Source organism: Drosophila nasuta, chromosome 2L (genome assembly GCF_023558535.2).
Source record: "Drosophila nasuta strain 15112-1781.00 chromosome 2L, ASM2355853v1, whole genome shotgun sequence".
Lineage (NCBI taxonomy): Eukaryota > Metazoa > Arthropoda > Insecta > Diptera > Drosophilidae > Drosophila > Drosophila nasuta.
The window spans coordinates 13,415,106-13,436,163 of NC_083455.1; the positions used below are offsets into that span (position 1 = coordinate 13,415,106).

The 21,058-nt window shown below is 36.9% G+C and overlaps 6 protein-coding genes across 6 annotated transcripts; 5 read left to right on the forward strand and 1 right to left on the reverse strand.

The window, feature by feature from the left end:
- Window positions 1-1,040: 1,040 nt before the first annotated feature.
- LOC132798616 (pickpocket protein 28) lies at window positions 1,041-3,350 on the forward strand. Its single transcript, XM_060810543.1, has 7 exons — window positions 1,041-1,214; window positions 1,268-1,394; window positions 1,453-1,737; window positions 2,265-2,352; window positions 2,454-2,539; window positions 2,594-3,075; window positions 3,137-3,350. Exons 1-7 carry the CDS (start codon window positions 1,052-1,054, stop codon window positions 3,286-3,288), a joined length of 1,383 nt encoding a protein of 460 aa, XP_060666526.1. The 5' UTR covers window positions 1,041-1,051; the 3' UTR covers window positions 3,289-3,350.
- A 188-nt stretch (window positions 3,351-3,538) lies between these two features.
- LOC132795272 (uncharacterized) lies at window positions 3,539-6,183 on the forward strand. The gene is made up of 3 exons (XM_060805913.1): window positions 3,539-3,788; window positions 4,890-5,028; window positions 5,091-6,183. Exons 1-3 carry the CDS (start codon window positions 3,609-3,611, stop codon window positions 5,966-5,968), a joined length of 1,197 nt encoding a protein of 398 aa, XP_060661896.1. The 5' UTR covers window positions 3,539-3,608; the 3' UTR covers window positions 5,969-6,183.
- Window positions 6,184-6,643: 460 nt separating this feature from the next.
- On the forward strand, window positions 6,644-8,517 carry LOC132791840 (uncharacterized). Its single transcript, XM_060800938.1, has 3 exons — window positions 6,644-7,076; window positions 7,140-7,414; window positions 7,477-8,517. The coding sequence occupies exons 1-3, from the start codon at window positions 6,725-6,727 to the stop codon at window positions 8,131-8,133; spliced, it is 1,284 nt and encodes a 427-aa protein (XP_060656921.1). The 5' UTR covers window positions 6,644-6,724; the 3' UTR covers window positions 8,134-8,517.
- Window positions 8,518-9,052: 535 nt separating this feature from the next.
- On the forward strand, window positions 9,053-11,142 carry LOC132795853 (uncharacterized). The gene is made up of 3 exons (XM_060806770.1): window positions 9,053-9,396; window positions 9,456-9,724; window positions 10,229-11,142. Exons 1-3 carry the CDS (start codon window positions 9,075-9,077, stop codon window positions 10,877-10,879), a joined length of 1,242 nt encoding a protein of 413 aa, XP_060662753.1. The 5' UTR covers window positions 9,053-9,074; the 3' UTR covers window positions 10,880-11,142.
- Window positions 11,143-11,599: 457 nt separating this feature from the next.
- On the forward strand, window positions 11,600-13,705 carry LOC132795861 (uncharacterized). The gene is made up of 3 exons (XM_060806782.1): window positions 11,600-11,974; window positions 12,033-12,301; window positions 13,013-13,705. The coding sequence occupies exons 1-3, from the start codon at window positions 11,665-11,667 to the stop codon at window positions 13,667-13,669; spliced, it is 1,236 nt and encodes a 411-aa protein (XP_060662765.1). The 5' UTR covers window positions 11,600-11,664; the 3' UTR covers window positions 13,670-13,705.
- On the reverse strand, window positions 13,698-20,436 carry LOC132795845 (uncharacterized). Its single transcript, XM_060806757.1, has 9 exons — window positions 20,041-20,436; window positions 18,294-18,439; window positions 18,031-18,225; window positions 17,874-17,965; window positions 17,638-17,772; window positions 16,378-16,532; window positions 15,647-16,322; window positions 14,527-14,625; window positions 13,698-14,467 (listed from the first exon to the last, which is right to left on the reverse strand). The coding sequence occupies exons 1-9, from the start codon at window positions 20,052-20,054 to the stop codon at window positions 13,931-13,933; spliced, it is 2,049 nt and encodes a 682-aa protein (XP_060662740.1). The 5' UTR covers window positions 20,055-20,436; the 3' UTR covers window positions 13,698-13,930.
- Between the last annotated feature and the right edge of the window lie 622 nt (window positions 20,437-21,058).

Consider the following 21,058-nt stretch of genomic DNA (forward strand, 5'->3'; position numbering starts at 1 on the left):
TGTCACAAAGCGTTGTAAAATACATCTCTGATAAGCAAATCAGCGTCGGTATCATGAGATTAAGAAGGTTAGAAATCATCCCTAAACTTTTGCTAGAATACAAACGAGAGGTGAAGCTGAAATACACTTTCCTGATATTGTGAAAATAAGAGATATACATACATATGTATATTGTACGATACTAAATGTGCTTCCATTATTTATTTAGCTTTTCTGGCTTATACATATATACTGAATCCTTTGAAGTGGTTGACTTTTAAATAAATATGCATAGACCCTATTAGATTTTAGGGAGTTCGAAATTTCATCAGATGTGTGTGCCTTCTGGCTAGACACTTAAGATAACGCAATTAGCGAGCATTTCGCTTGAGAGTGACTCTCCACTTCATTCATACAAAGAATAACGTATACGAGTAGTAATCCATTGAGAAAAGAAACAAGATAGAGAATTATATGTGCAGTATAAATAAAAGAGCTTTAGGGAAGATCAAAATATATCCTTTTGTATATTATGAAATAAACCATGGAAAAATCTTTCCAAAATGTATTAGTAAATTAATTTGTACTGTAACGACAGTTGACTTTATCCCTCTGTCATAATTTATAAGCATTGAAGATCACGCCACCTCAGTTGCTTTAATTTGTAGTACAATAATATTTTCTTTATTACTATTTAAACAAAATTAACACCTTAAAAATGAAGTACTGGAAAATTCGGCTAGCTAATCAAACAAAAACTTACGCTGAGCTTCTGCAAACTAATATTAAATTGTTTAATCTCTTCAATATTGTACTACGAATTAGTGAGGCGCCTTTTGTTTATTCAGCACGTTCCATTGTAGACTCTAGACAAACGAAACTAATGCATCAGATAATGATGTCAAAGACCCACGTGAAATGCCCAATCTCGCTAGATAATTGTGGGAAATGCGTGTGGTAGCAACAGCTGTTCAGGACTTATCGAGATGGTCATAGAGACCTCTGGTCAATTGATATAGTTATTAGGAATTTCTAGTGCCAGTAGCAGTCAAGAGCTAAGCGGAAGTACAACATGCGATTAAAGCAAAGCATAGAGGAATATCTGAAGAATTCGACGCTGCATGGCGCTCGCTTTATAGTGGACAAAGATGCCAACTGGCTGGAACGCATCTTTTGGGGCATCTGTTTGGTTGCTTCGTGGTATGCCTCCTGGCTGCTCATCAAGGCATCATTGGGTAAGTTTGATAGCAACTAAAAGAGTGTTTTTCAAAGAATATTATTTTTACAGCTGCCTTTGAGAACAATGCCATTAGCTTTGTGGTGGAGAGCTCGTATCGCGATTGGGACACCAATTTTCCGGCCATCATTGTGTGTGAATCGAAGAACATGGATCGCATACAAGAAGTCGCTGAACAGTAGCTAATTTTTAATTATTAAGGATTATGCAATAATAATTGATATTCTTTTCTTCAGACTTTGGGGCGCTGATCATGACTTTACTTTGGAAGAAGTGCTCAGTGAAATTGCCTTCTTTCGCGGTGAATCCTATCACACGGTACATGAATGTGGCGGTGAGGATTCGACTGCCACCTGTTTTTATTCAAATTTTTCATACTATGCTCAGTTGGTAAGAAGCAGCTGTCTTGACTCGATTCGTAGCTGCGAGTGGAATAATAAACCTTTTGAGTGCTGCAAGTATTTTCAACGCATGGAAACTGAGTTGGGCATTTGCTATGCCATTAACTCAATGCAGGCAGGGTAAGTTTACTTAAGGAAAAAGTGAATGCAAAGTTATAGTCTACTTGCTTGTCAAAGAGATAGAAATTAAACTCATAAAACTTAGCCTCATATTTTATATTCGCCAAGGTCACAGAGTTTTTTTTGCCCAGTTTTAGTTTTAATTTAAATTGACAAGTAAATTTTAAATATTATCCTGAGTAGAAAGTTATCCAGTAAATTCTTAAATTGATTTAGGAAATGCTTGATTAGAATATCCGTTTTAAAAGAGCTTAAGATAATTGTTATATAATTTAGCTTTTACCTTTTGCCTTATTCAAAATAAAATAGGTAAAGCTTTGAATTTGATAATTTGAAAATAGCAGAAGAAAGATGCAAAAATGTTGGAGACGCTGAGTAAATCTCTTATTTTTGTGTTTGTTTATTTTTCCATTTAGATTCATTCAACTCTATACTGATCAAGAATTTTGATAGTAAATAACTTAATGTTATACATTTTTTCATTATAAAGATATTTCCAACAATATCTATTATTCTTTTTAATCTAGCAAAAACAATGGCCCCAAGCTAAACATGTATTCCAATCGTTATACAGGACCAGGGTCTCTCAAAATGGAGCTGCTCACAGAGGCAACTGTATGTATTACTATTTGCAAACAAAACGTTTTAATTAAATTTGTAAATAATTTTATTTATTATTAACTACTGACTTTTATTGCAAACACAATTCTCAAAAGGTTTTCATACTGGGAACCGAAGAAGTGCCCACTCTGGTAACACCCAAAACAGATTTTCTAGTCGTTGGACCTTACATCTCCTTTGTGTAAGTTCAACTATTTAATACACTACAAAATACAAACTGTATTTTTCGAAACAGTCGCTATGTATCGAAGCGAGATATTGAGAATGATGAGGCTATTCGTGAGACGAGCGTGCATCAGAGAAATTGTCGCTTTCCCGACGAAAACATTCTCGATGTGCATCGCTACTATAGCTACAGTGCGTGCACGGTGCAGTGTCGCAAGGATCGGCAAATTGAGCTCTGCAATTGCTCCAGTCACTTGTCGCCCAATTCGCCCGATTGGCAGTTGTGCAACATGGATGGCTTGGAGTGTTTAAATCGCAACTATGAGGATCTGTCGGTGATTATTGCAAAATGGTCGCGTCGACGTGGACGGAAAGGACTCGTATGTGATTGTTTACCGTCGTGCACAGAGGTGGATATCACCACAGTGCATGACAGTAAAGATAATATCTATGGGCATCAGAGTCCAGTGTCGAGAATTGAAGTGGGACTTCTTGAGTTGCCCACAGAACGTTATAAGCGCAATCTAGTGAGAGGCAAGCTGGATTTAGTGGGTGAGTTAAATACTTAAGAGCGTGAAGAGTTCAATTTGTTATTGATCGCGTCCACTTGCAGTGTCCATTGGCGGTACAACAGGTCTGTTTGTGGGTGCCAGTCTACTGAGCTTCGTGGAGATTATTTACTATGCCACAATACGTCCCTATACCACCTATGTGAATGAGAAGCGACGGCAGCAGCGACTCAATTTGCTGCGAACCGTGCACTGAGAACGCATGTTCTCTTTAAAGAGCGCATTACGTAATGTCGTGTATCCAGAAATACTCAAGAAAACTAATCATATCTTATCGCAACATACTCACAAAATACTCTCTTTTATAGTACATGCATATAAATGTTATATATATTCTGCACGATTTCACGAAATGCCGAATGCCTCTCAGAGGGTCTCGGTAAATGAGTAAACAATAAAATGAAAATCGTTCTCGACCGATTCAGTTTAATCGCGTTGCGCAGCGCTAGCAGACCGGTGGAAAATTGTCGTGAGAAAAGCATCTAAAGTCAACAGTGCGTATACGTAACACGACGTATGATCAATATGCTCTTAACATCGGCTGAGTGCTTAGAAATCTTAAGAAACATATGTAAATCATCCAAACTTGAGTTATCTGATGATGATCTTCGCATTGTTGATTGCGATTGGGAAAGGGATATTAGTGCGATTGGTTATCTGGGCGACTATTATGCGTTGACCCTACGCTATTGCATTGTAAGTTGAATCAAACACATTGTGTTGACATGATAATTGTCGCAATGACTTTCGCTTGAACTTGTCGCAAATAAATATTTTAATACGTATTCGCTAATATAAGTGAAGGTAAGTATATTTGTACGTAAGTCAGGTAAGTACATTTCTATTCAAGCTCTCTTCAAGCGATTTATCAGGGTTTGCTCAAGAACAGCTTAAAGTTGGTTGTTAATCTTCACATCAATTAAGTGTCTCACTTTATCTTAATGTGTAGTACAAACATCTGCTCAAATATTTGCCCCATTAGAATCTATTTGTTATTTATGTTTATATTTAAACCGAATCTGAATATGAATACGGCATCTAGTAGATAAAAAAAATCTTGATCTCCACCCAACTATAACTTAAATAACTGATTACGTGGTTTACAAGTAATATTAGATCATTTCTAAGAATTGGTTCAATCCGATAATTAAAAATATACACTGCTTATTGGAACATTATAAAAATATACATAGTAGTGTAGTGGTTGTGGTCATAACACAATGAAAATTATGATTACATTCTTTACAAGTAATATTACAATCATTGCAATTCTAAGAATTCGTGCAATTTTTTTATTAAAAATATGCAGGACTAAGTGCAAATATACTTCTTATCTGCCTTGAATTTATAAAAATACATTTCAAATATTTTTTTACTCTTAATATATTAATATATCGAAGTTTGAATAGACTTCCAGTCGTCACACTTAACTACAAAAACAATATCTGGCCCATTCCACAGAAAATTCAGCGAGACCGTAAAATAATTAAATTTATTTTAAAAACGTATGGCTTTAGAACATTGTTTACTTAACAGTATCAGTGTAGTAACGTCATGCCAATAGCGAAAGGCAGAAAAGGCAGAAAAAAAACAAAATATAAGAAATTTTAAAAATGAAAAAAAAATTAGTTGGCTATAAAAGCAATCAATATTTTTCGATCATTCTTAAATTAAATTTTTTTAATTATAGTGCAGCTTTACAAAAAATGATATTCGACAAGCTTATTTAATAAATTTCAATTAAAACGAAGCAAATTTTAAAATACCCAAAGTTAAAATTGTGTTGCCTACTTTCAGGCTGAATCAGAAAATATATTGCAAATCGAACTGTTCGTGAAGGGTGTACCGCAGCAAAGCGATGAGGCCGAAAAGGAGGCGATCTTTCGCAAAGAGGCGTGGCTGTATGAAAACCTCTTGCCAAAAATGCAACAATATTGTGCGTACTCTATTTACTCAACCACCAAATGAATTTCGTTGCTATTTAATTCCATTTTCTAGCCAAACTCAAGTGGAGTGCTGATTGCTTTTATTCACGCCCTGATCTCTGTGTATTCGAGAATCTGAAACTATGTGGTTATCTCAACTCGCCAAGCACATTGCTAGAGGAGGAGCAGCTACTTCAAGTGCTCCGAACATTGGCCGCTTTTCATGCTTACAGTTTTATTTACGAACAGCGTGAAGGTATTAATATTGGCGATGAGTTTGGTGACCGATTGCAAGAGATTACGGTGTCAGCTGATATAGCCTGGTTTACGACGGGTCTCTCGGCCATTATAGCTGTCATTAGAAGTCTGCCACATTATCAGACAAGTGAAAATCTTGATTTTATCAACTCGAAATTGGAGGAGATTTTGCAGCGAGTTTATCAACAGGTTTCACCCTCAACAAAGTATAGAAATGTGCTCTGCCATCGTGATTTATGGGCTGGCAACATATTTTTTCCCTTCCATCGTGAGGATTCTGTTGTTCTGGTGGATTTCCAAACTTCTCGCTATACACCACCAGCAATTGATTTATGTTTCAGTCTCTATTTGAATCTGACATATGAACAGCGACTCTGCTTAGAAGGCAAATGCATTGATTTCTATTATGATTGGTTGAAAAAGGACTTAGAAGAGTTTGGCTTCGATTCAGAGGAATTTATATCGAAAGCTGAGCTGCTGGTCTCCTATGAAGAGTTTCGTCTATTTGCCGTTGTCTATAACGCTGTTGCTGCAACGGTAATCAAAGTACCCAAAGAGTTCGTCACAAACGATTTTAAATACGTCGATCGCAGTGAAATCATCTTAAAACATATGGAAGAGAATGCTGAATTTAAAGAGGCAATGGAAATGTGCTGTGGACAAGTCATGGAAGTCGCTATGCTTCAATTATAGAGCAAGAGCGTAAGCAAGTCTATTTATTGGTCATTTAATAAAAGAGTAAGCGATAAGCAATTGATAAAGATAATAAGATAATACTACTATTTAGCGAATATTGTATGCTCTTTATAACATAGCGTATTTAATTTATATATGTATATATATTTATTTACTGCAAGAATTCCTAACCAAGTTTTGTACCCATTTATAAATTAATAAACATAATTTAAACCATATTTGTTGTACTCATTTCTAAACTCGATTCATATTTGAGGTTATTGCTTAAATTAATTTTACTTAATAAATATATGAACTTTTAGTCTTAAGCAGCTTACAGTTTTTATACAATACTGTTTAAATACTATTTAGAACGAATATTTTAAGAAAAGCTTTTTCCAAAAAAAAGAGGTAAATTATATTTATAAATGCGCATTTAAAATGTTTTATATAGTTCAATTATTTAAATTAATGATAATTACACAAGGATATACTTTTTTGAAAGGTCCTTTAGTTTAGAGAACATTTAATATGTGTAGCAAAAGTCAAAATTATATAAAATATAAAAAATTGGTGTTCTGAATGTGCAACTTAAAAGTAATTTGCAGTGTTAATTTTGTGTGATTGTAAATAGCTGATAAAGTTGTATTTGTTAGCGTATCAGCTAAAACTAGTTTTGCTGCGCGGAAAACAAAAGTGTAAACAGTTGAAAGCCGGCTGTCGAACTGCGCAGTGGTATTAAGTATACGCACGGTAAATAATAAATTTGTCGCCATGGCTAAAGCGGACTACAATTCAGCATTAACGCGTGCGAATAGCTTGGAAATGTTCAAATTTGAGGAATGCGAAAAGATCTTGAAGGTTGTGCTGCAAGATGAAAAGCAACAGGGAAAACTAAAAGAATTTAAAATATTGCCAGCCATAGAACATATTGGTTTCCTCGGCGAATACTATCATCTAATACTCAGCTATCAATTGGATCATGAGCCGGAGGAGCGTACAAAACGCTTGTTTGTCAAGTCGGTTTATCAAAATGCAGACAAGTTGTTTTACGACGAGAAAAGATCCATACTTAAAAAGGAAGCGATGCTCTACGAAACGCTACTAAATGAATTAAAGTTGTTCTGTAAGTGGTGAAGTCTCTTTATGATTGGAGTAGCATTTTATTGTTTTGAATTTGCTATTTTAGCTAAGCATTTGTGGTGTGCCAAGTGTTATTATGCTCGCGACGATCTGTTTGTTATGCAGAATATTGAGGACTTGGGCTACGCCTCATTGCCATCGAGCACACGTTTCCTCAGCGAACAGCAGCTGCGACCTCTGCTCAAGGCGCTGGCAACGTTGCACGCGAGCAGCGTGGCGTATGAGCAACGTCATCGCTGCACAATCGGTGTGCAGTTTAGAAAATGGCTGCAGGAGAAGTCCATGGATCCCGACATTGACTGGTGGACCACGGGCATAAAGGTAATTTGAATTCAAAGTTTGTTCACTCAACTTTTTAGCTAATTTTTTGCCTCTTTTCAAAGGCCATTTTGGCAGTGACTGCGACACATCCTTTGGTCCGCAATGATGAAGCTGCTCAAGATTTTATTGCCAATGTGCTGCCACGTTGCTTGGACAATATTTACTTTATGATCAATCCATCGGCTGTGCATCGCAATGTGTTTTTACATCGTGATGCCTGGAGTGGCAATGTGTTCTATCACAAGCAACAGCCTGAAGATGTTTGTTGTGCCCTCGTGGACTTTCAACTGTGTCGCTATGCGCCGCCAGCTATTGACTTCCTAATGGCCAGCTTCTTGAATGTGGAACCCAAAGATCGCAAAGAAATGCAACAGCGCAATCTCAATTATTACCACGATCAACTATTGGCCGAGTTAAACGATATGGGAATTGATGCAACCAAGGAAAAACTTACACTGCGAGACTTTGAGCAATCTTTGGAGGATCTGGCGTTGTTTGGTGCCACATACAATTGCATTACAGCCACGTTACTACGTTTGCCAGAGAACTATCTGAAGAAATTGAAAGACGAGAAACCAGGTGAATTTCATCGTTATTGTAACGTGAATCGCACTGATAGTCTGTTGAATTTAATGCTTGACCACGAGGATTACAGATCTTATTTATACGATTGCATTGAGGATTTATTAGAGTTGACATACTTTAAACAAGCCAAATGATGTTTTCTTATCTTCAGTTTGTACTTTGTTTACACCCCCAAAATTCGTTTACCTAGTAACACGCTTGCTTTATCAGTGAAGTCGCGCGCAGTTTCTTCAAAAAGATTATCTTATCAGCGAAAACCTCAACGGGAATTAATTTGTAGTTGAGATTGCTGAATATGCTTTCTTTGAAAATAAAAGTAATTTATAAACATTCATACACTTGCAAAAATAATGTGATTGCAGAAAGAAAAATAAATAAACAATACAAATATTTATTTGACAATTTAATACACACTTATTTAATTAAAATAATGACATTAACAAAAATTTACGAATGTAGAATTGTTACCATTTATAAAATGAAATTGTAACAATAAATTAATTCTCACATTATTAAAGAAACAGTGAAGAGAAATTAAAACTATTGTATGTATTTTGTTACTTTAAAAATGACTGTAAATAGTTTATTGCTTAAAAAAAAAAATGCTGTACATATATTTTGAATTAGTTTTAAAAAAGTATTTCCCCTTTTTTTTGTTTATAATTATACAAAAAGTTAATAATTTTATACATTATTCAGTTAAAGAATTCTACATTTGGTATTCATATTAGGGTCTCCATTTTGTCAACCTTAGAACAAAGAGTTCCTTAGTAATAATTTCATAATTAATATCAGTAGTTTTGATTGGGTTTTTTTATTGATTGAATAATTTCATTTAGAGAATACATTGATTGCATAGAAATTAAAATACTTTTGAAATCTGTGGAATTTATTGTATTGGAATTTTATGTATTGTTAATTTTTTAGAGTAAAACAGCTTTGATTCCCGCTTAGGAAGGGTAATCTGATGTAATCGTGGTATAATCAGCAGTCGACTGATAATGCCGAGCATCTGGCCAGCTGCGTTTCTCTCTGATTAGTCGACAACCAGCATTAGACAAAACTGGCAGCATCCATGGAACAATTACTCAGCACAGAGGAATGTCGTCTAATAGCACAACGCACACTTCAATTAAAAGAAGACGATGAGAACTTTTTGCTATTGGATTGGCAACTAAAAGCAGGTGATAAGGATTTGATGGGTTATATGGGTGAATACTACAAACTGCATTTGCAAGTGCAACATCAAAAGTTGAAGATCCAAGAAGAGTTGCATTATTTTGTTAAGAGTTTGCCATACAATAATCCCCCACAAAGAGCCGAATGCGAGCGCAAAGGAGTTTTTCGCAAGGAAACAACTATCTACAAGGATATATTACCTAATGTGCAGCGTTATGGTGAGTTTAGCATATCAAGTGGAGTTTAAAAATTAAATTAATTTAATATGTTTTACCAGCAAGTCGAAAACTATATCCAAGGTGCTACTACAGTCGTGATGATGTGATGGTGCTCGAGGATCTCACGCAGCATTTTAGACACCTCAAACCTACAGAGAGTTATACTTTGGATCATTACAAGCTAGTTTTGGAGCACTTGGCAGCACTGCATGCAGCCAGCATTGCCTGGGAAGAGCAGGAAAAGTTCAACATAGGTGAACGCTATCAAAATGTGCTTATCGAGCTGCTGCTGAGCGACGAGAATGAATGGTTCCAAACGGGCTTGAAGGTAGGCTTATAGATAACTTAATAATGATTTTAGGGATTTTTACAACAACAATCATACACTTTTGTTTACTATTGGAGATTATTTATGCTTTTAATAGATACAAGTACTTTTCTGAAGTTTCAAAGGCAGCTTACATATTTAAAAAATACAAAAAAAGTTTTTGTAATGAGCTTTGCCAGCCAAAAGTATAATGTATGAAAAGGTATACTTAAATTAAGATTTGCAATCTTCATTTCAGTCTAGAATAATACATTTTTGAAGCATGATTTTAATTGTGAAAAAGTTACTTTTTAATCTTAAAATGTAACTTTAGCATAAAAATCTTGATTTAAGATTAAGATTAAGATCCAATTCAAAATCTTATTTTAATTTTTTTTAACATCAAAATATCTTAAATCAAGATTTGCAATCTACTTGACATTCAACATTTTTTTTTTGTCTATGTAGTTAAACAAGAATTAACCAAAGTTCTTTATTTAAACTCATCGAAATATCTCTTTCTAGGGCATCGTTTTTCTGGCTTCTCGTCATGCTAAGTATCAAACACCGGCTGCTCAAAAGTTCATCAAGGAAAAACTCTTCCAATTGCTGAGTCAAACTCAGGAGATGGTCAAACCCTCGAGCAGCCTAAGAAATGTGCTCTGCCATCGCGACACTTGGGATCGAAATATATTCTTTGGTTTCGCCCAGCCCACAGATAGCTTGCCACAATCGTGTTGTATAGTCGACTTTCAGTTGGCCAAATATTGCTCTCCGCTTCTCGATGTGCTCTTTCTGCTCTACATTGTGCCCACAGCAAGTCAACGACGAGAGATCTATGACGTTTGCTTAGAGCACTACTTCAACTGTCTCCAAGCAGAATTTCAACGACTTGGACTCTCAGCTGATATAATTAGTAGAGATAGCTTTATGGCCGAGTGTCAACGAACTCGTCTGGTCGCCTTGACCATGTGGGCCTTAACGGAACCGCAAACGAAAGTCTCAGCAGATATCACGAATCGCATGCGCGCCGAGGAACCGGATAAATTCGACTATTATCTGAACTCTGATCGTAGCGAGTTTTATTTGCGAGTGATAGAACTACAGCCCGGCTACGAAGAGAAGATAATGCTGCCCATTGAGGAATTAGTTGATTACGTCATGGAAAAAGCATAAAATATACAATAGATTAAACAAGTAAGAAAGCTATAGTCGAGTGTGCTCGACTGTGAGATACCCACTACACATTTTGAATAAAAGCAAATTATTGTGATATTATTCTCAAAATATATATACCAAAATACCAAAAATGATACAAAATACTAAAAATATACCAAACGGTATATTTGGTATATCTATATAGTACCTCATTCAAAATATACCATAGACGGCACAATATACCAGATTGTCATCCAAAGCAACTAAGACCCATACAAAAGTATTTCTTTAATAAATGCGACAATTTTTATCTGATCGCTACCAAATTCAGGAATCACAAGTACTATAGTTATTATTGTATATACCAAAATTCGCAGCTCTAGCTTTAAAATTTTTGTTGCTTTTCGGGGGCGGAAGTGGGCGTGGTAAAAATTTGAAACAAACTTGATCTAAAACAACAAAACAAATGTTGGCAAAAAAAAATTATAGCTTTATCTCTTATAGTCTCTGAGATCCAGTGCTACAGACGGACGGACGGACAGACGCACATGGCTAGATCGTCTCGGCTGTTGACGCTGATCAAGAATATATATACTTTATAGGGTCGGAGATGCCTCCTTCTACCTGTTATATACATTTACAGCCGGCACAAAGTTATAATACCCTTCTACCTTATGGGTAGTGGGTATAAAAACGAAATCAAGTTTGCTTTATCGTTTTTTATTTGTTTACTTATCAGTTGTGTTTATTAGTGTGTAGAATTCTAATACGAGTTTCAGTTTATTGCGAACACTTGCCAAACGATGGCAGCCACTCAGCTAATCAGTCACGACGAGTCTTTGCACATTCTACGACGACAAAATGGCAAGGAACTACCCATTGTTGAGATACAATTACAGCAACTCAAGCAGAACGCGGGCTTCCTGGGAGAGTATTATGTGCTGCGCATAGTAAGCGCCACAGGATCGCCAGCTACCACGAAAGTTCATCAGTTTTTTGTCAAGACGCTGCCGCAAAAGAATCTTGAATTTCGCAAAGAATTGGAGCTCTATGGTGTTCTTAAAAAAGAAAGTGCTATCTATAAGAAAATACTGCCCAAGCTGCGTGAATATGGTGAGTTTGAAAATCTAAAGTGTTGATTTAAATCTCTACAAATAATTTCTTATCTCAGCTAAGCGCCAATTTAGCTGCGATTGTTTTCTGGCCCGTGATGATCTGCTTGTGTTGGAGGATCTTACGCTCAGCTCTAAGCAACTACAACAACAGGAGATCATTACTATTCAGCACTATCGCGTTATTTTGCAACAGCTGGCCACACTGCATGCGGCAAGCATTGCTTGGGAGCGAGCGGAACAAACTTGCCTTGTAGAACAGTTTCCCAATGAACTCGACGAGTTTCTGCTAAGCAGCGAAAACAAATGGTACTTGACCGGACTTAAGGTGAGATTTAATTATAAAAATAATTAGAAAACAAGACTGCGACAGTCGAGTGTTCTTGACCGTAAAGTACCCGTTACCCATTTTGCATATGAGCATAAGAATGCGGTATTATTCTTAAAATATACCGAATTATTATACCGTAAAAATACTACAGCAACTAAGACACAATTGTCGTAGGGATTTTTTGCCATACAAAACTATTGAACAACTATTTAGAGTATATTCAGTGCAGCAAATTATTAACTTACTAATTTTAATTGATTTCACTACGGTCAGATGTTAATATTCATCATACTTAATTATGATTAATAGTAGATTCATCAATATCGAACAATCGTTTAATTGCTTATATATTCTTTTTAATTTCTATTTTACTTCTTATTTTTTTTGCACAAAAATCAAAGGTTGTCATTATATTAGTAAAATTCATATTATATATTCATATTCTTGATTAGTTTTGGTTTGCCAATGTATTCCCCATACTCATTATCACATAATACTTTCGTATTTGTTGGCTGTTAAACTTAATCTAAATAGCCGCTATTTAGTTCCAGTTGGGAATTCTACCAGTTAGCAAAGTAATTACATTTTTAAATATTATTTCGGTCCCTTCTGGTTCAAAAAACTGTTAATTATATTCATTATATTGCTTAAATTCTCTATAATTATCGTATAGCTTAATTAATTTAATATTTCTCCACTTTACTTTAGGCCATTGTCTACCTCGCTCTTCAGCATAAATCCTTCCAGGACATCACTTCGCAGAACTTTATTAAGAACAATGTTTATCAGCTGCTGCTGCAAGCTGCTGATCAACTAACCAAACCTTCGAAAAAGCTGCGCAATGTGTTCTCTCATCGCGATCTCTCGAGGAGCAACATTTTCCTCAACTCCCATCAGGGGTGTCTCTTTATAGACTTTGGTCTATGTAGCTACAGCACACCGGCAATCGATATACACTTTATGCTGTACATTAACTCAAGCATTGAGGAACGTCGCTTAATGTACGATGAAATAATGGAATATTATTTTGATGAACTACAAGCTAGGTTCAAATTGATGGACATTCCCTCGGAAGAGGTAACCAGGGAGGACTTTGAGCTGGACTGCAGACGTGGCCATTTGGTGGGTCTTATTGTGAGTGCACTTTGTCTGCCGGTGTTCAAAATTCCTGCAGGACTTTGCACGAAATTGAAATTCGAGAATAGCTCAAAGTTTGATTATTGGATGAATGTGGATCGCAGTGAACTTCTGGAGCTGGCCATGGCTCAGGATGCGGGCTACAAGACCGAAGTAATGTCCATCATAGCAGAACTTGTAGTGTATCTAATGCAGAATGCAAAATTGATTAAAGACTTAATAGTTTAATAATAAAGACAGTTGCATAATTCTGAATAATTCGATTTATTTTCTAGAAATGAAGGCATAGTAATACTAGCTTTAAGCTGAGAGTGTTTTCTTCTTTTAATTATTATAATATAATTGATTTTTGAAAAGCCTAGCTAACATTTAAAAAGGCGTCCTTCAATCAGTCCAGCAATCCTCATCGGCATCCTCCTCATCGTAATCGCGCACATTGAAATCCTCATGAAACAGATCTTCGCCCTCCTCCTCGGAGGACTCTGATTGTCATCTGATCCCGCTCACACGTTGCGGCAAACTAATCACACCCTTTGGCGGTCGTGGCATCCTTATGCTTGTGGATGATGCCGCTGCTGTCATGCCACCCGCTGAACTCGATGTTTTACCCGACACACTGGGTATCAGTTGGGCATTGAGAATGGTTGTGTGCTCGAAGCAATTGCAGCAGTATTTATCACAGCGCATCAGCAGCACAAGTCCAGCCAGCAGCCAGACAAGCACTCCCGGCCATGAGTGCAGTGCACAGGCCGAGAAGAAGATCACGCTCAGCAGCAGACTCATGCCACAGAGCACTGGACTCACATTGATCACGCTGCCCGTGTACTGCGGTATAATGCCCATCATCATGGCCACAATGAACACACCAATGGCCCCGGTGAAAGCAGCTGGTGCCCAGTGCAACATCAGACCTGCCACACACAACGCAATGCCCAGGCCAATGACGATGATCGAGAAGATCGTCACGCGCCACGAACTCACGGTTGGCACACGCACACTGCGCTCCAAAGGTCCTGCCGTGGTGACCTGAAAAAGCATATGCAATTGATTAGAGTTTGCTGTAATTAAATGCATTTTGAACTTGCCTTTATCTTCTGGCGATACTCATCCACAATGGCGTCTATGTCTGTGGAGGTATCCGAATCGCTTTTGTCGAACTTATCCGGGTACTCAAAGTCAGATGGCTGCGAAAAGGATTAGAATAAGAAAAAAAGATGTTGTTATATATGATAATATAGGCATGATTATTAAATACTAATAGTGATATTCACATAATTTATAATCTACTTAAAAAATTTTTATGTGTTGGAAATGGATATACATTTCAAGTGTATTGGATAAATTCCTGAATACTTTAACAACTTTCTACAACTTTCTCTAAAGAACCTCATAATCATTTAAAAAAGAGAGTTGATTTTCTAATTTAAAAATTTGTATATTCCTAAGCACTTTTCGATTTTTCTTTCATGTAAAAATGTGTGCGAGATAATGCTTCTGAACATTTTTACTACTACGTACACTATTCGTTCTACTGAATATTTAAAATATTTTCGATCTCTTCGTATAAATTTAAGTTACTAAGAACTTTGAGCTGACTTTTAATGCCTGACGTCCCCCTTTTATCCCACTCATCAATCAATCTAATATCCTATTTAAATGACTTCGGAGAATTCGATTCAATTTCGAAGTTTACAGATCATAATTTTACTCGGATTTTAAAGTTACATGTTATCATCTTTAAATCAACTATCAACTCATTTAATACTATAAGTATTAAAGGTTCCTCTGATAATTTTTGGAAATGTCGGTAGAAATCTAAGTTATTGTATCATAAAAGGCAGATTTTATCATTATTTCTCACTCACCGATGGTTCACCATCAGAGAGTATGATGAACTTGACATCTTGACAAAGCGATGTATTGTATAAAAGTGTTGTCTAAATATCTAATATCCTACTTGAATGGCTTAAAAGAATTCGATTCAATTTCATACTTTACAGAAGCAAATATTACTCAGATTTAGAGGTATTCGTAGAAGGTATCAAATCAACTTTGGAAATTTACATCAACTATAAGTCACAAAAGGGAAATTCTAATATATTATATAAATAATATAAAAGGTTCTTCTGATAATGTTCGAAATGTCGGTAGAAGCTTAAGTTATTGTATCATATTAAACAGATTTTCTCATTATTTCTCACTCACCGGTGGCTCGCCATCAGAGAGTATAGTGGACTCGACATCTCTATCCGCACGTTGCGGGCAAGGCGAAGTTGGTTCACCCAGCAGAAGCCATTCCTTCTCCAACTCCGGCTTATTACGCTGCTTATTCTTGGGTTTCTTCAAGCCACCTTGCTTTGACAATCCAATATTCCACAGGCTGCGCTTGAGACGACTCGAACTGGAGGTTTGGCCACTGCTGCTGCTGCTGCTGTTGCTCTTGGCAATTGGCGCCGTGGAGAGGCGACTATATGACAGCGATGATTCACTGCTATTGGGTTGCATGAACTTTGGACGATAAGGCGTATAGAGCAAGTAGAAGGCACGTAAAAAGATCGAACAAATGTGACTGGCAGCCAGCGTATAGCTGAGATGCTGTAGAGGACAGGCAAAGGCCAGCATGGCACAAAGGCTGCCGGCTATAAAGACAGCCAGCACCGGATTTCCGCTATCTGAGCTCTCGTAGCTGATCTGTTTGGAGAGAATGCGCCACTCGGAGGTCGCCAGACGCACCACAATGCCATACAGCTCAGGAAAGATCTCTAGAAACGCTGCCGAGCTAGTCATCAATATCATGCAGGCTGAAGCTGGCACCAGCTTGTGAAATCCGCTGTCATCTAGTATATTAAACAGCGGCACAGCGACATAATCCTCTCGTGGTCTGCAGAAGAAATTTGTTGATTGATATTGTTTATCTATTTTACTTGAGTACTCACTTGTAGTGAACCACTGTGGACAGACAAATGGCAGTTAGGAGCAGCGAGATGCTCACCAGAGCTAAAACCATGACAGCTGTAAGGCGGCCACTGCGATTCTGTGGAGGCCAGACACAGGGAAAGGCATAGGAGAGCAGCGCGGTAGCCAGAAATAACTATAAAGGTAAGAGTTTAATTACTATACTAATATTTATTCATTGGTATGGTAAAGTCAATGTATTGATTCAAAGAGAATAATAAAAATTAATAGTTGAGAAATATTGAAAAAATATATAATATATGAAATCATCTCAGTAAAACTTGGTTCAATAATAGAAATTATAATTACAATTATTTAAGAAGACTTGCATTTCAAATTTAGTAAAACATCTTAAGCTTAATACACATATTTTCAAATTGTAATTTCGCAGTCATTAGGAGCTTCATAAAAAGTTTCATATTGAAAAGCAAATATGCTATATTTAAAAATTTATTCTTTTACTTCTACAGTGAAAGTAAATATCACATTTTTGAAAATTGTATTTATATATTTATTAAAGGCATAGACTATAAATTAATTTATAACATAGCGTAAATTTACTAGCCCTGGCTGCTTTGGCCTTTGGCTACGATTTTGAAAATTATTTTGTTTGATGTCTGAAGAACAAAAAGGAAATTTTACTTACTTCAATTTTGATTGGCAACTCATTTTTCTTTTAATAAGAAATTTATGAACAAATAAGAAGTTTCAAATTTGGTTTCCTTTGAAGTGCCAATCAACCAAAAAACTTTCCAGACAAACTGACAGTTCAACTTAACGTTTTCCGCTGCTCTCTCTATGCAAAATATTAATATTAAATCGACCCAAAAGGGTATGCCAATAAATATTTCATGCATTTCCCTATGCTGCACAAACAATAAAAAAGAAAACTTAGCAATCACCCGCAAGTGTGTCGAGCACATTCTTAGAAGGAAACTCAAGCTGTCCAAGTCAATTCCCTGGCACATCTAGTCAAATGGCAGGATCTGAGTCGAATGGAAAGTTTAGCTTTACGTGTCATAATCAAAAGCTCATATCCTGTGGCTCACAATTGTCGCCAGTCACGAAAGCCTTTAGGCCACAAATGCGACCAAAAATCGATACACAAACAACAAACCAAACGGGGGGAGAAAGTGAGAAAGCGAGAAAGAAATGGCCCGGAGTGCACTGACCTAATAACACGCCCATTTGACAGACTATATCTAAGAATGAATTTAGCAAAAGCGAATGCAGAGACTTACACTGCTAATGCCATTCGGTTGAAAGTAGTTCTCTGACCAGGCAGCAAAATCCCCTCTCCACCAGCCAACGGCGCTGAGAATTGCATTCAAGCCAAACATGCCAAGTGTCATGATGAAACTGAAGGCCTTCGAGTGCTGTAAAGAGAGAGAGAGGGAAAGTGTAATGAAAGTGGTTAAAGTACATTAAGCACATGCTGGCAAGTGCTGCAGATGGAAAGGAAGGAAAGTGAGCTGACCTCGAGACCCAGCATAAACATGCCAGTGACGAGAAAGACAACAGCAACGCCAAGCACATCCGGCCAGGGTTCGTTTGCAGGCGAATTGCGGCCTAAAAGTATGCAACATGAATTGTTAATGCTGACAACACAGTGATGGCAAATCTATTAGTCACACCTAGTATGAGAATGCGCGCCAAGCCGCCCGTCATGGCATCCAGGCAAGCACTCAATGTGCGCGCTAATGCGGCACAAGCACACATGGCGGCCAAAGCATCCATCCAGGTGGCCAAAAAGAGGCAGCCAAAATCGAATTTATTCGTGGCCCGCACATAGGGCATCTGTAGGCTGCGCAAACTCGATTTACAGCGCGCTGTAAAGCAGGAATATTAATGTGAGTCATTGGCAAAGCAAGCTGCTGTATTTACTCCGACTACTAACCTGCCATGGCGCCGTAGATGGTGGCAAGGAGTGTGGCAAAGATTAAGCCAGGCGCGGCGGCTTCATTATACACAATTAGGTAGGCAATTACAGTGGTGCCCAGTGCCAAGCGAGCGCCGCTGCCGCTGCACAGTGCGTCGAGCAGGCTGGAAAATAAAGTGACACATTAATGAAATTGTCGAAATACAATTAAAATTTAATCAAACGGCCGTTGATGCGTTGAAATGCTTGTGGCTTTATCACCTACACGTTGACGTGGACATTGCTGCGGTTAACAGGACACACACACTCACAGAGTGTGAGAGACCGCAAAAGGGATAAAGGCAGACACACATTTTGGCGCCAACATGTCGAGTCGTCGTCTATTTGTGGGCGGAAACTGAAACTGTGTCTTGTTTGCTCATGACTCATTTAACATTTAATGGCTCTGTTGTTCGCATGCTGTGTGAGTGTCCTTCGCTGTGTCCTGTTTCGTAATGACATTTTGGGCCAATCTGCTGTTAACTGTAATTGTATGCACAATTCGTGCATATTTTATAAACCAGATTATCGCTAGTAACCATGAATAGCCAACGTAATTGCATCAAGTCAACTAGGCTACTCGTTATCCTCTTTGCAGCTAATCGACTCAAACATTTGTCCCCCTTTTTGAATTAAAATACTTTCTCATGCTGTTCTTTTGACATCATTTCTTCTTCTTTTTACATTTTTATGATGCAAATTTAATTCATTAGCTGCTTTGCTTTTCATTTGAATTTGCCGCACTAAATAGTTGGGACTTGAGCTATTTATAGTTGCAGCTGGCAGAGAGTTGCGCACAAAATGAATAATTTGCAAATAAAACACACTCACTTGCTGATGGCACTCTGAAATGTCAGTCATGGCTGTCTGACTGTTTAACGGATTGTCTGTGTGTGGGCTGTGTGAGTTGTTTAGTTGAGTTGTTTAGCTTGCCAAAGTGCGTGACCAGCAAAGTAAACCCAAAAAAAAACTATAAGCTAACATCAACTGCAGACTAAACACAATTTAATTACCCAATAACAGATATTAATGCGAAATTAAATGGTGAATTAAATAACGGAAATTTAAATAAAAAATATAACCCCAATCGAAATTAAAATGCGAAAAATATAAAGTAAATATGAGTTAACAGCAAATCAACTTAAAGTAAACTAAACTAAAACTCTTAGAAAAAAATCATCTAACGACGATATTATTTTAAACACAAAATTCCTTTGAGATGTCTAACTCAAGAATTCACTTTGAAAACGCTGCAATTTTAGCACCTAAATATTTGTTCAAGCATTTAAGAACAAGCTGTCAAAGCTATATATTACGCATACGCACCGCAGTCAGCTGAAAGGGTAGCGCAGTCAAAAAAAACTCAAACAAAAGCAAATAAGTAAACACTCAGCGTAACCATAGACGCAAAAACCAAAAAAAAAAACACATACAGCGCCAGTCAGTGTGACGCCGACATAAAACTAGCATTTTGTAGAATGAGGAAAAGCAGGAAAATGCAGATGGGGAAAACGAGCGCAGCAGTCGCAGCAATCAAAAATCAATTTATTGATTAGACGACCAAATATATATACATATATGCATATATATCAGCATGTGGATAAATCATAATATGAGCACGTACTTCATATGATTGTCTAAAGTGGCTTAGCATGGCCCTGAATGCATCACAAGAACGTAACTAGGGAATCATAACGCCTCAGGGGGTTGGAAATTGGAGGCTTACCTGGCGCTAGACATCGTTGGACGTGTGTTAGCTTATTTTTTTTTTATTAGCTGGCTTTGGCTTTGTTGTTGTTTTGGGTGTTACGTTTGCTGGCTTCCTGCCAAGTGTTGAATTCGTTGTGTATTTTGCATTTGTGAATTTTCGATATCGTTATGATATTCTGTTTTACTCTTGATTTTTGTGTTTTCTGTATTTATTTCATTGCGTTACTTGTGTGTCACTTGTGGCGTGGCATTGCCTTTAATTAGCCATTGTCGACGTGGCCGACGCACAATGGGCCAAAAACTGCTTTCTGTTGCCAACTGTTTCGCTATTTGCCCCGCACTCAACACGTAATCGCGCACACAGAAATAAATAACACAATTTATCAAAATTCGAACGTTGCGTTCCCTCAAATCGGCTGCAATTGACTGAATGCTCACTTCAAGCTTTTCCCTTTTGGTCAGCCTCATGAAAAGCGAAAGCTTTTCTTTCTATTGTGAGAGAGAGAGGAGAAAGCAGAGAGAATCCTGCGCAATGGCGATTGTTTACGTTTATGTTTTCAGTTGGTTACACCGCGATGTTTGCTCTATGCCACATTGCTCTTTACTTTTGACCATGAGCTAGGCGATGCCAGCGAAAGCGGGGAGGGGGAAGAGACATCCGTTACATTCTTACCTTAATGCCACTCGAGTGGCGGTAGCAAGTGTCATTTATTTGCTGATCTTAAAAGCGCAACTTGACAAAGAACTTTTAAGATGGACTATAAATATGAATTTAATATTAAATTACTATCAATGAAGTTTAAAGAAAACTAAAAAATATAAAATAAATATTAAATTATTATATACATATTATAATAATATAATTTAGAAATTTTAAAATTAGTTTTTATTTATTTATCTAATGCCGAAAATAAACTGTATACATTAAAAGTACAAATTATTTAAAATTACAAAATAAAAACATATTTGAGAACATTAAAAAGTGTTAATAATTAATATAATAAATTAAATTAAGAAATGAAAGTTCAGGAATT